At 43.5% G+C, this 14,110-nt stretch overlaps 1 protein-coding gene across 2 annotated transcripts in view; it reads left to right on the forward strand.

The window, feature by feature from the left end:
* LOC116360145 (fibrous sheath CABYR-binding protein) overlaps window positions 1–14,110 on the forward strand; it is a 30,349-nt gene that overhangs the window by 11,356 nt on the left and 4,883 nt on the right. For both annotated transcript variants that reach the window (XM_031814836.1, XM_031814837.1), the window contains exons 2-4: window positions 817–920; window positions 3,204–3,276; window positions 7,225–7,689. In XM_031814836.1, coding sequence (XP_031670696.1) covers window positions 817–920; window positions 3,204–3,276; window positions 7,225–7,689 — 642 coding nt within the window. The remainder of the gene's footprint in view (window positions 1–816; window positions 921–3,203; window positions 3,277–7,224; window positions 7,690–14,110) is intronic.

Here is a 14,110-nt window from a genome sequence, read left to right on the forward strand (position 1 = left end):
ATGACATCAAAACTATGTAATAACACATATGGAATCATGTAGAATAATAGTGATGACATCAAAACTATGTAATAACACATATGGAATCATGTAGAATAATAGTGAAGACATCAAAACTATGTAATAACACATATGGAATCATGTAGAATAATAGTGAAGACATCAAACTATGTAATAACACATATGGAATCATGTTGTCACCAACAAAGTGTTAAACAAATCTGAATATATATATATATTTTAGATTCCTCAAAGTAGCCTTGCACACTCTTGGCATTCTCTCAACCAGCTTCACCTGGAATACTTTTCCAACAGTCTTGAAGGAGTTCTCATGTATACTGAGCACTTGTTGGCTGCTTTTCCTTCACTCTGCGGTCCAACTCATCCCAAACCATCTCAATTGGGTTGAGGTCAGGTGATTGTGGAGGCCAAGGTCATCTGATGCAGCACTCCCATCACTCTCCTTCTTGGTCAAATAGCCCTTATGCAGCCTGGAGGTGTGTTTGGTCTTTGTCCTGTTGAAAAACAAATGATAGTCCCATTAAGCGCCAACCAGATGGGATGGTGTATCGCTGGTTAAGTGTGCCTTGAAATCTAAATAAATCGATGTCACCAGAAAATCCCCATCACACCTCCTCCAAGCTTTACGGTGGTGGCTGCTACTTTGAAGAATCTTTCACAGACAGGAACCTTGACCATTTTAGGTAAACTGGTAAACCGCCTTTTTTGAGAACTTCATTATCCACAGTCTTTGGTAGCTCTCTCTTCCGGTCCGTCCCCTAACCATGTCCCCCTCTCCACTGGGTCTCCTTACAGTGGTTCCAGTGCGGCAGATGTCCGTCGGGATCCCCGGTGGCTCTGCCACCAACGTGGCGTACGCCGTTCTGTGTGGAGGAGGCCTCACTGCCGCTGTGGTCTACGTAAGTACTGATTCCAGATCGGTTGTGTGTGTGTACCTAATGGTAAAGGATAAGGCCTGGGCAGTACATGCTGATCCTAGATCAGATTTGTGCCTGAAGGGCACCATCTACTCAGAACCGTATTCTACTATTTGAGTATCACGCTAGACATTGATCTTAGGTCAGTTTTTTTTGTTTCCTCCCATAATGGTTAAGGTGATCTGGAGAGCAAACACTGATCTGAAGTCTGTGCTTGAAGGTTAACTTGAACTAAGCATGCTATAAAGTTTAATTTCAAGCATATTGACATTAAGTATAGATTTTTCCTGACTCTTCCCAGATCAGTTTTCCACACTATAATCCAATGCATAAACTTTAGGACACATGACCCCAGGCCAGTGGTTTGGTTAGGAAACATGATCCCAGGTCAGTGGTTTGGTTAGGGAACAGACCCCAGGTTAGGGAACAGATCCCAGGTCAGTGGTTTGGTTAGGGAACAGATCCCAGGTCAGTGGTTTGGTTAGGGAACAGACCCCAGGTCAGTGGTTTGGTTAGGGAACAGACCCCAGGTCAGTGGTTTGGTTAGGGAACAGACCCCAGGTCAGTGGTTTGGTTAGGGAACAGACCCCAGGTCAGTGGTTTGGTTAGGGAACAGACCCCAGGTCAGTGGTTTGGTTAGGGAACAGACCCCAGGTCAGGGGTTTGGTTAGGGAACGATGTGAGGAGAGGCTGTAGAGAACAGGTTACTCTGGTGAATGGAGGTTGTGTTTATTATGTAGTTGAAACAGTGGGTCAGTGGTTTGGTTAGGGAACAGACCCCAGGTCAGTGGTTTGGTTAGGGAACACACCCCAGGTCAGTGGTTTGGTTAGGGAACAGACCCCAGGTCAGTGGTTTGGTTAGGGAACAGATCCCAGGTCAGTGGTTTGGTTAGGGAACAGACCCCAGGTCAGTGGTTTGGTTAGGGAACAGACCCCAGGTCAGTGGTTTGATTAGGGAACAGATTGGTGTGTTACTGTCATCATTATTCAGGGTTGTCTGTAATCATGGTAGCATCCACATTACTATGTCATATTTTATTCTTATTTATAATGACTCTAAAATTACACATTGTTTACCATTTTATTTATAATGACTCTAAAATTACACATTGTTTACCAGTTTATTTATAATGACTCTAAAACAACACATTGTTTACCAGTTTATTTATAATGACTCTAAAACAACACATTGTTTACCAGTTTATTTATAATGACTCTAAAATTACACATTGTTTACCATTTTATTTATAATGACTCTAAAATTACACATTGTTTACCATTTTATTTATAATGACTCTAAAACAACACATTGTTTACCATTTTATTTATAATGACTCTAAAACAACACATTGTTTACCATTTTATTTATAATGACTCTAAAACAACACATTGTTTACCATTTTATTTATAATGACTCTAAAATTACACATTGTTTACCAGTTTATTTATAATGACTCTAAAATTACACATTGTTTACCATTTTATTTATAATGACTCTAAAATTACACATTGTTTACCATTTTATTTATAATGACTCTAAAACAACACATTGTTTACCATTTTATTTATAATGACTCTAAAACAACACATTGTTTACCATTTTATTTATAATGACTCTAAAACAACACATTGTTTACCATTTTATTTATAATGACTCTAAAACAACACATTGTTTACCATTTTATTTATATTGGGTACAGAATAATCTGGAACAACCAAAACAAAGTAGTATAGTCACAAGCTTGACGTAGTCGTTTGGGACCAAATACTACACTTTTGACTACTTAACACTCATACAAGTGAAATTCCCCCAAAACTTTTGGTCCCCTAAAATGGGGGGGGGGGGGACTATGTATAAAACGTGTTGTAATTGCTAAACGGTTCACCAGGTATGGATGAAAATACCCTCCAATTGAAAGCTGACAGTCTGCATTTGAACCTCTAGACATTTGCAATAAAGTGCAGGAGTACAGAGCCAAAACTCACTGTATAGCCTTGTGGTAACTGTTGTCATGGAGAATCCTGACCGCAGCAGTGGTGCTTTTTAATGACCGTTATACCAGTTGTACAGAGAACCGTTGGCGAGGACGTTAGCTTAGGCCACTCCTTTATTTAACACTACACTGTTACTTACTAGTGCTGAGGGAAGAGAGGATTCAGCTTCTCTACTTAGATCAAGGCAGCCATTTTGAAATGCAGCTAGATTCAGTTTCTGTGATTGTTTTAATGTGGCGTGTCCCTCCAACCTCTGTCTGTTCCATTCAGGCTTACAAGACAGTGAATGGTGACAGTGAGCGGTACAATGACCGACTCGCCGAGATGAACTTGAGGCCCAAGGGTGAGTTCTCAGTAGCCTACTGTCTGCACTGCCTCACACTCCATTGAGCCACACTCTTGACATTCTACCAATAGACATGAACCATAGAATTTAGAACCATAGAATGTAGAATCCTAGGGGAGTTCTAGAATTTGTACTCTCAGTATTCCAGAATTCCTCATCATAGTGGACAAGAATGGCCAGAGTTCTAGTGTCAGTTGGAGAAGGAATGTCTCATCAGAACGTTGCAACCATGACAATAATGTTTTTGTCCACACTAAGCCTAGCCAAATGTTTTCTTTTGGCATGGACCCTGTTTTGGCGCTGCCACCGACATGCCAGCATGGTGGAATGATCACTCTGAATGTCATTAATCTAGACTGTCAGGGCTGATTTCTGTCAGTGATTAATTGACCTGTCTGGGTTCCTGGGCCCTGTGCCCAGATCGCCTGATTGGTCTGTTGGGCTAAGCTCCTTGGTTCACATGGTGTCGCTGAGAGCTCTGATTGGTTCATGTAGTTTTAGAGTCTAGTTTTCTGTTCCTACCTACATTCACCCATCCTTAGTACACTAGTGGCCATACAGTGTATAGACAAACCCTCAACCTATATATAGACAACGGGTGTCATTTTTTCTTTTTGTGTTACAGGCGAGGCAGAGGGGGAGTTCTTTTTGGACATCTTTTAGCGTGCCTGTGAGAAATGTAGCTTGAATGCTTTAGCAGATCCTGTCTCTCCGGCGCTGTGCTGATGGGAATAGAGCCATTTGAGACAGTGCTCTAGTCCTACCTGGCATGAAACATCTTACAACTTCCTGTCAGAACAAAGCGTAACTAACTGCCATTTAATGCGTTTGTGGTGGCGGGGGGGCGCCATTTTGTAGGCTTCGCTATTCGATCACATCAACTTTAAATTAAATTCTACACTTCCCCTGACACACCTGGCACTGGTAGCCAGTTTGTCATTGCTAGCCAACAAACTTTCAATAACTAACTTGGATTTCTACACCTGGCCTACACATATTCAACGACCTCTACCCCTTTAAACATTCTAAACTCTCCTTTACGTGTTTCCAAAATAGCTCCATAAGCTGGGCACACTTGAAAAGAAAAGGGTAATGTTGAGCTTTGGCTCCTGAACTTGGTCAGTGAACAATGCATTAACACACGATCCAAACATCAGATGTTCTGACCGGTGTCCGTCTACCTTTGCTTGCGTATTATTGTGGTTTTAGTCTGTAGTATCGTTTACTCTGCACACATCTCCACACTGTTCAGACTAAGCCATGGGAACTCCTTCATTCCCTTCATATCTACCTGTTGGTCCTTTTCTCTTTTCCTCATTTGCATATCTTTTGGTGTATTCCAAAAAAAGCTTGTTATTTGTTTCCTGTCCTGCCTGCATGTTATGTTTGGATGTTTGCTCGTTGCTTAGTCTGTCACAGCTCTATCGCCCAAAGTACCTGACCCCAAGTTCCTCGTCTTCTTAATTATACCATTTAAAACCAGTTGTGGCTACTGCTGTCATTCCTGGCTAATCAGTTGATCTTATCCTTGTTCGTGTACTTGGGTATACTTCTACAACAGAATGTGGCTGGACCTTTTAACTAGTCAGGGGCCAGTTTAAATACCAATACAGATCACTGGCTAATCAGTTGATATTATCCTTGTTACCTATTATAATGGTTTGTTTATAAAAAACAGCTGTTTTCATTTAACCTTGACCTTAACCCTGCTCCAGGTGTTCCCTCTGGCTGGGAGTGTGTCCCAAGAGGCACCCTATTCCCTATTTAGTGCCCATAGGGCCCATAGGGCTCTGGTCAAATGTAGTGCACTATGTAGGGAAATGGGGTGCATCTTGGGATTGTTGCTGTGTCTGATAAGGTTACTAGCCGTCAAAGAAATCCTGGCTTCCTCCCTCTGTCCTTGTCCATTTCTTGCCTCCCCCTGTTAATCATTAACGCCCTTGGACCAGAGATCTGTATATCAGGTCTCCACCCGAACGATGGGAGTTGTTGTCCCAATGGCGTGAAGGCAGGCGTCGAGCTTCGGCCCAGAACAAGCCATAGAAACTCATTGGACTTATTTTGGACAGATTTTTGGCAAGAGTGACTCTCTGACGATCCTTAAGTTGACACCTAATGAGCTGCAGCTCACCTCTGTGGCATTAACAAGCTGTCATATCACCATCCTAGATTCCACTATTCCTCACAGCTCTCTCAAAGGTCATTGGAGGAAAGGATCCGAGGTCTTTGCCCCTCTGACCTCCCGCCAATGACCTTTTGATGGCTTGTAATTGTGGAGTAGGGATTTGATGTTTTTTTCAAAGCCATAGGGGTCCTTTGCAGCTGAGCAGGTGTCACCAGCCTGGTCGGAGCCCTAAACAATGAATGTGGTTTGAGTTGTCTTTGGTCAACTCGGAGTTCAACTCAGGATGACTGCTGACACGAATGTGGATCACCTTTTTATTTTAGCCAGCTTAATTTCTATGCCAGTGAATCCTTCAGAACGAACTTGCAGGGCAGGTTAACTATACTTATCCTGAATGAAGTGTTACAGCTTAGAGTTGAGGACCGTTCCAATCAGATTTCCTCCCTCTTGAGTGGATCATCTCTTTATTCTCCATCTTCGAGGGAGACGACTGACTCTCAATATTTTGTTAATCAACTGTTCTCGTGTTAAAAATTGCAATCAAATACAAATGATAAAAAAAAACATTTAGTGACTGGATGCATTTGAAACTTCACATGCGGTTAAACTTTCCTAATACAGTTATTTTATCATGGGACTGGGAGGGAAAGGGTCTAAGAACACTGAAACAATGTGTGAGACTGTACTTCTAATAGTCCATTCCGCGCCGTGGTCTCCGCGCCGTGGTCTCCGCGCCGTGGTCTCCGCGCCGTGGTCTCCGCGCCGTGGTCTCCGCGCCGTGGTCTCCGCGCCGTGGTCTCCGCGCCGTGGTCTCCGCGCCGTGGTCTCCGCGCCGTGGTCTCCGCGCCGTGGTCTCCGCGCCGTGGTCTCCGCGCCGTGGTCTCCGCGCCGTGGTCTCCGCGCCGTGGTCTCCGCGCCGTGGTCTCCGCGCCGTGGTCTCCGCGCCGTGGTCTGCTGAAATTGCAGTGTGACTTTTTTTTTTTTTCAATTTTTTGGATTTAGTCAAACATGAAAATGTGGCACTCTGGCACATGTATTGATGTTTTAGAATTGTCAATGACGGGTTCGGTGTTCGACGGGTTCGGTGTTCGACGGGTTCGGTGTTCGACGGGTTCGGTGTTCGACGGGTTCGGTGTTCGACGGGTTCGGTGTTCGACGGGTTCGGTGTTCGACGGGTTCGGTGTTCGACGGGTTCGGTGTTCGACGGGTTCGGTGTTCGACGGGTTCGGTGTTCGACGGGTTCGGTGTTCGACGGGTTCGGTGTTTGACGGGTTATGTAGTTACCAGCTGGCTTGAGGAGGCTCAAGGAAGTGACAGGTGCACAATCAATATCTACTTAATGAGAAAAGCCTGAGCTGGAATGTGAAGCTACCTGAAGCTAGCTCATTTCAGAAAAGCCTGAGCTGGAATGTGAAGCTACCTGAAGCTAGCTCATTTCAGAAAAGCCTGAGCTGGAATGTGAAGCTACCTGAAGCTAGCTCACTTCAGAAAAGCCTGAGTATATCTAGCTACGTTTGTAGTATACACCTCAGGGGTTTCCGGAGGGTTCAAAGGTCAAACTGCGTCACACATTAAAAGGTAGTTAACTGCTTAGCAGAGGACTAAAAACTGAAAGCAGTTTAAACTTAATTTAGTATTTAGTATCCTTTTGTTCCTGATCAGGATACTTTCTACACAGGGACCAGACCACATGGTACAATTTAGAATCTGTCTTTAGGGGATCGATGTTAGAATTGGACAAAACCCTGTAGGGAGGGATAAGACCGTGTCCTCATCTTTCTCTCTATTCCACTTCTCTCTCTCGCTCCATCTCCTTCCAGAAGCAGCAGCAGAGGAAGCAGCACCAGCAGCAGAGGAAGCAGCACCAGCAGCAGAGGAAGCAGCACCAGCAGCAGAGGAAGCAGCACCAGCAGCAGAGGAAGCAGCACCAGCAGCAGATGAAGCAGCAGAGGAAGCAGCACCAGCAGCAGAGGAAGTAGAATCCCCAGAAGAACCGGCACCAGTAGAAGCAGAGGTGTTAGCCGAGGTGGTCGCTGAGACGGCCGCAGTCGAGGAGGCGCCTGCAGCAGCAGAGGAAGTCGTGGCAGAGGTCGCAGCCAAATCCGTCGCTGTCCTAGAGGCGGTTGCAGAGGTTGCTGCGGAACCAGAGGTCGTCGCAGTTGAGGAGGCGCCCGCAGTGGAAGTTGCCGTGGTTACGGAAGAAGCTGCACCGGAGGCTGTCGCAGAGGACGTCACAGATGCGGCTCCTGGCGTCGTGGAAGAGGTCGTTGCCATGGAGGCCGCCGGTGAGGAAGTAGTGGCCGAAGTAGTGGCCGAGACGGCTCCCACCGCCCCTGAGGCAGAAGCAGCCCCTGCCGCCGAAGTAGCAGCATGAGGGGTCAAAGGTCAACCTAGAGGGGTGTGTTTAGCTGTGGTGTGTCCCTCTTACTACTACCCCCCCGCCTTACTACTACCCCCCCAACCCTACACCTGACCCCCTCTACACCCTATTCCCTTTGTAGTGCACTACATGGTTTAAAGTAGCACCCTACGTACGGAATAGGGTACCTTTCTGGATCACAGGCCCCTATATACTAGCACATGTTACAATAGGAAGCAGGAGGTGGACTATGTTCTGTTACAGAACACTTTAGTTAGGTATGATGTCATGGTGACGGGGACAGCTGTCTCTTCTCCTTTCTGACTCCTTTACACCACAGCTAAATACATAGCTGCTTCAGGTTTTTAAATCATTCCCGCTCTATTTGTCAAGCAATATGGTCCTATTTATCAGTGGGGACAGGAGTGTTTTTTTTCTTCTTGTCAGATCATGGTTGTTGGGGAAAACTCCTGGCTCTGTTTTTCTGAGGAGTTCCTAGGTGTTAAAGGGGAAGTAAAGGGAGATATTGGATTTATGATGGTACATTTTGTCCTGACCCACAAACCTATGTGCCTCTGAAATGGCACCCTAATCCCTTTATTTGGCCCATAGGCTCTGGTACATTGTCACTATATAGGGAATAGGTTGCCTTTTTTTGGACACTTCTAATGTAACGTTTTCCCAAGTGGCCCTTAGAAATCAGGACAGAAAATGGCAACTTCTTTTCCTTCTCTTTTGTCTGAATGACTTTGTCCCTTAAGATTCCAGATGGATGGCGGAGTTCTACATAATGTCAGTCTGCCATCTTGGCTTTGTTAAAGTTTGCAGTCCATTTTGACGATGCGTTGAACGTGCCCCAAATTCAGATTGAAAGGAAGGTCATGTTATGAACCTCGAGACGATAAGCACTTCAAGCAGGTTAAATGATTATTATGCAAGTAATAAATATACCAGTCAGAGAAGCATTTTAATTGCTTTGTGAACTGCATCTTATTGTGAAATGTGACCAAAAAACTGCTAGCTCCTTCCTCCTCCCTGCTCTCTCCTCCTCCTCCTCTAAGTGCTGCTCACACCTCTCCCTAGGATAAGCTCTAGAAGGATTAGTCGGTGATGTCATAAAGCTCCGTGTTCCAGTGCCCAAATGGAACTCCCAGTGATTGGAACTTTGGGGATCAGTTGGTTCTGTGTCCTCACTGATCTCTTTATGACATCATTTCTGTCTGATCCTTCTTATCACGTCCTAGACACTGTGCCAGGGAGAAGTCTGCCCCCACCAAGCACAGATAAGGGATCACTTCCCCCCCCCCTGCCCCCAATGCTGAGCAAATAGGGCTGCAACCAGTGGTTCCGGAAGTGGATTCTCAACCCTCAAAACCCGTAGTGGTATCAAATATTAGCAATATTACTGTGCAACGTAGATGTTCTATTTTCAACCGAGATTGCAAAACAATTTCTTATTGTTGACGTAGTGCCCATCGGTTATGAATGTTTAAACCTCTGAGAAATCACGTTTGTTTTGTCCGTTTGTTTCAAAGTGTACCAAAGCCTCCACTCACCATGGAGCCTCGCGGTCTGTATTGTCCAATCACAAAGCAGATCCAAGTCACGTGATCTGTTAGCACCACATGATGTGGCATCGAACAGATCACGTGACTTGGATCTGCTCTGTGGTTGGAAGATACTACAGCTATCGCGTACCATCATGTGTTCGCTAACAAACCACATTACTTGTATTCTGCTCTGTGATTGGATGACACAGACCCCCCCCCCCCCCCGGCTACACTTTTATTTTAAAAAACAACATTTTAAAGCAATTTCTAATCTTTTCAATTATTGCTTCATTTAGGAGATTTGTGTAGCTATTCATCATTTGAAACCGCGGTAAGCAGCATGTATTTTAAACAAGTGTTTATACAAAGAATTTGTGGCCCTGTCAGTTCCTGTAACTGTGGGAAAAGGGGCGTGGCCCGTTGCAGCCCTAGGAAGTGTTGAATTAAAAGCGGGGTCTTGGATAAGTGCTTGGTGGGAGGTGACTTCCACTAAAATACCTTGTTGTTTACAGAACCTTGAGCCTTTACCTTCAACTTCAAACCTCACGTAACAAACTGTAGTAGTGCATTTCTTCTTTACCTGCCTTACCTCCTAGTGGAACGTTTGATCTAGAACAGTCCACTACTAGTTTAATCAACCAACACTGCATTGTAACCACGGTGACTGACACACAAACCAGCCAGGACTTTACATGATGTAATGAAGCTGTCCAGGACGATGCTCCCAGGCTGCATCCCACATTTCACTTGCCCTCCTACCCACACACACTACACATCACTTGATCACGCACACACTAACTACACATTTTATTTGATTATTTTTACCTTTATTTAACTAGGCAAGTCAGTTAAGAACAAATTCTTATTTACAGTGACGGCCTCCCCCCGGCCAAACCCGCCCCTAACCCAGACGATGCCGGGCCCTATTGTGCGCTACGTTTCACCAGAGCCCTATGTTTGTGGCCTATGGGCCCTGGTTTAAAACTAGTGCACTTTATAGGGAATAGGGATCCATTTGTGATGCAGCCACACATTCTACTAATACTGTCACACTGTTCTTCTCCTTCAGCCAACCAATCATTCACCACCTCATCTCTCAATACAACTTCAAAAAGTCCACGCTTTGTTTGGTTCATTTAGTTTATTTGTGCCGATGCTGTTACGAGTCTGTCTTTTTATTTCCTAACTGTGAAAGGTATACATTAAGGGAACATTTTTTATAATAAACCCAACGATCTCACTTCAACACTACTACTGTTCTATTCATCTCCGACCCATCGACATTGGAAATGTTGTTCTGTCTGGAGATGGTTGCCGTGGGCCAACTAATAATGCACCTTGACAACTTTAAGGAAATGTTTTCTAAAGTATCAGTGAAGAAGAGATTCAGGAAGCTGAAGTCCTTCAATAAAGACGTTGTCAGTTACTTCTATTGCGTCCATGTCTTCTATTGTCTTACCCTCACGTGTGTAATAAACACTGCGTTTTGTCTGACGTTTTTATCCAATTAGAAATGACCATTTTAGATTTTACAACTTTTTTACAAAACAAAACATTTGCATATTAGGTCAGAGTTCCTGAACAGAACACATGATTAAACAGTTTTCCAGGAACAAATGTTTTAAAGTCAATATCTAAGCCTGAACCTACACACTGTGGAAAGGTGTTTTAAAGTCAATATCTAAGCCTGAACCTACACACTGTGGAAAGGTGTTTTAAAGTCTATATCTAAGCCTGAACCTACACACTGTGGAAAGGTGTTTTAAAGTCAATATCTAAGCCTGAACCTACACACTGTGGAAAGGTGTTTTAAAGTCAATATCTAAGCCTGAACCTACACACTGTGGAAAGGTGTCAAGAGAATTTTAAATTCCCATGATAATAACTGACAATCAATAGCTCTGACCAATCCCTGAGATCTGTAAGACCCTGGGTTTAATAATAATTAATCCCTGAGATCTGTAAGACCCTGGGTTTAATAATAATTAATCCCTGAGATCTGTAAGACCCTGGGTTTAATAATAATGAATCCCTGAGATCTGTAAGACCCTGGGTTTAATAATAATGAATCCCTGAGATCTGTAAGACCCTGGGTTTAATAATAATTAATCCCTGAGATCTGTAAGACCCTGGGTTTAATAATAATTAATCCCTGAGATCTGTAAGACCCTGGGTTTAATAATAATGAATCCCTGAGATCTGTAAAACCCTGGGTTTAATAATAATGAATCCCTGAGATCTGTAAGACCCTGGGTTTAATAATAATTAATCCGTTTATGCAAAAAGATAATACAGTTTATTCACCAGTTCTGAAGTCCATTATACAAAGACATCCATTTCATAGCTGCGCACATACTTCCACACAAACAGGTATCCTACGCACATACATCCACACAAACAGATATCCTACGCACATACATCCACACAAACAGATATCCTACGCACATACATCCACACAAACAGATATCCTACGCACATACTTCCACACAGCAGATATCCTACGCACATACTTCCACACAAACAGATATCCTACGCACATACTTCCACACAAACAGATATCCTACGCACATACATACACACAGACAGTAGATATCCTACGCACATACTTCCACACAAACAGTAGGTATCCTACGCACATACTTCCACACAAACAGTAGGTATCCTACGCACATACTTACACACAAACAGTAGGTATCCTACGCACATACTTCCACACAAACAGATATCCTACGCACATACTTCCACACAAACAGATATCCTGCGCACATACTTCCACACAAACAGATATCCTACGCACATACTTCCACACAAACAGATATCCTACGCACATACATCCACACAAACAGATATCCTACGCACATACTTCCACACAAACAGATATCCTACGCACATACTTCCACACAAACAGTAGATATCCTACGCACATACTTCCACACAAACAGTAGATATCCTACGCACATACTTCCACACAAACAGATATCCTACGCACATACTTCCACACAAACAGATATCCTACGCACATACATACACACAAACAGTAGGTATCCTACGCACATACATACACACAAACAGTAGGTATCCTACGCACATACGTACACACAAACAGTAGGTATCCTACGCACATACGTACACACAAACAGTAGGTATCCTACGCACATACTTCCACACAAACAGTAGGTGAGTTGTATCCTTCTCCGTAGTTCTCACCACTGTGTATCACTACCCAGCCGACTGTTCCATTCCCCCGAGATTAGGGAAACCTTAGACCTAGCCAGGTCGGTCCAAACACAGTTTAACTGTTCCGGTTTTTTTTTTCTTCGGCACACACATACAAGTTCAAATCCTAAGCTATACCTTGCTCAGTGTGTTTTTCCACTATACAGATACATTGTTTAACCTAATTCCGACTAAAAACTACACACATCAATAGATTATAATGTTGATTCTAATCAATTTCATACAGTTATAAGGTTTCAGAGTGGAATTATTTTATCATTATCGTTCAACATATACATTATTTTATCAAAAGGCAGGTTTTGTGAAATATTTACCAGTTTATGTAGAACCTATAGTTCCCACACCCACCCATCCATAACCTAGAACTTCTCTAGTCTAGACATACCCATGACCGTACATTGCTTTGAGTTAAGGGTTTTGGTAGCAGTTGGATATTCCTTTTATGATCATCTATATCAGGTGCCTCAATGCCATGTTCATGCTCCCATGTGTATTGAAGGGTTTTATGTAGCTGTGTGTGTGTGATCTCTTACTTCAGCATAGACCTCTTGTACCAGATTTCAGAATTGTCTAGTCTCTGTGCCTGTCAGGCTTCACACCCAGAACTGGTCCAAACTGGTCTGTAGCCGCAGCAGCAGATTGATTTGACAGGTCTGGCGCATCAAAACACATGTACAAACACTAAACCATGATTAGTTATTAAATAACATTCACCTTTTTAATGCTCTGTCTTTATGTGTTTAGTATAATGGTACTTGGCATGAATTGTTTTCTAGTTTTTAATTTGTAGGCTGGTTAAAGTAGTGCACACATACCAGGCAGTCAGACTACCAGCAGTTGATCAACACTGTCCAATGGCCTTAGGCCCTGTGCACATCCAAACACGACCAGGAACTGGATTGAATGAGCAGTTCAGAGAACAAAATGGATCCGTAAACGGTTGGCTACTCCTGAAGTGGAGTGTTAATCAGTCATCACACACCAGCCTGTAGTAGGGTCTTTATCAACAAACCTCCAGGTTTATATCCTCACTACACAGACGAGGGGCATGACACGGCTGCTGGACTAGTCCCATGTGTTTAGACTCCCCCCAGATGGTCACGTGCCCCCCCCCCCCTCCCCCATGGCAGAATGATGTCAAGGTATGTCATCCTGAGCCCTGAGGTGAATGGAAGGTAAGTCCAGTAGACGGTAAACAATGTTTTAATTATTTTTTATAAAGACTGAATCTTCCCAGAATGTTATTACTTATTCACACGTGATTTTGATATCTGTAATGGCTATTCTGTGAAGGTTGTAACAACACGATCACCCACATCTAACATGGCTATTCTGTGAAGGTTGTAACAATAACACTATCACCCACATCTAACATGGCTATTCTGTGAAGGTTGTAACAATAACACTATCACCCACATCTAACATGGCTATTCTGTGAAGGTTGTAACAATAACACTATCACCCACATCTAACATGGCTATTCTGTGAAGGTTGTAACAATAACACTATCACCCACATCTAACATGGCTATTCTGTGAAGGTTGTAACAATAACACTATC

This window comes from Oncorhynchus kisutch, unplaced genomic scaffold (assembly GCF_002021735.2).
Source record: "Oncorhynchus kisutch isolate 150728-3 unplaced genomic scaffold, Okis_V2 Okis07a-Okis12b_hom, whole genome shotgun sequence".
NCBI lineage: Eukaryota > Metazoa > Chordata > Actinopteri > Salmoniformes > Salmonidae > Oncorhynchus > Oncorhynchus kisutch.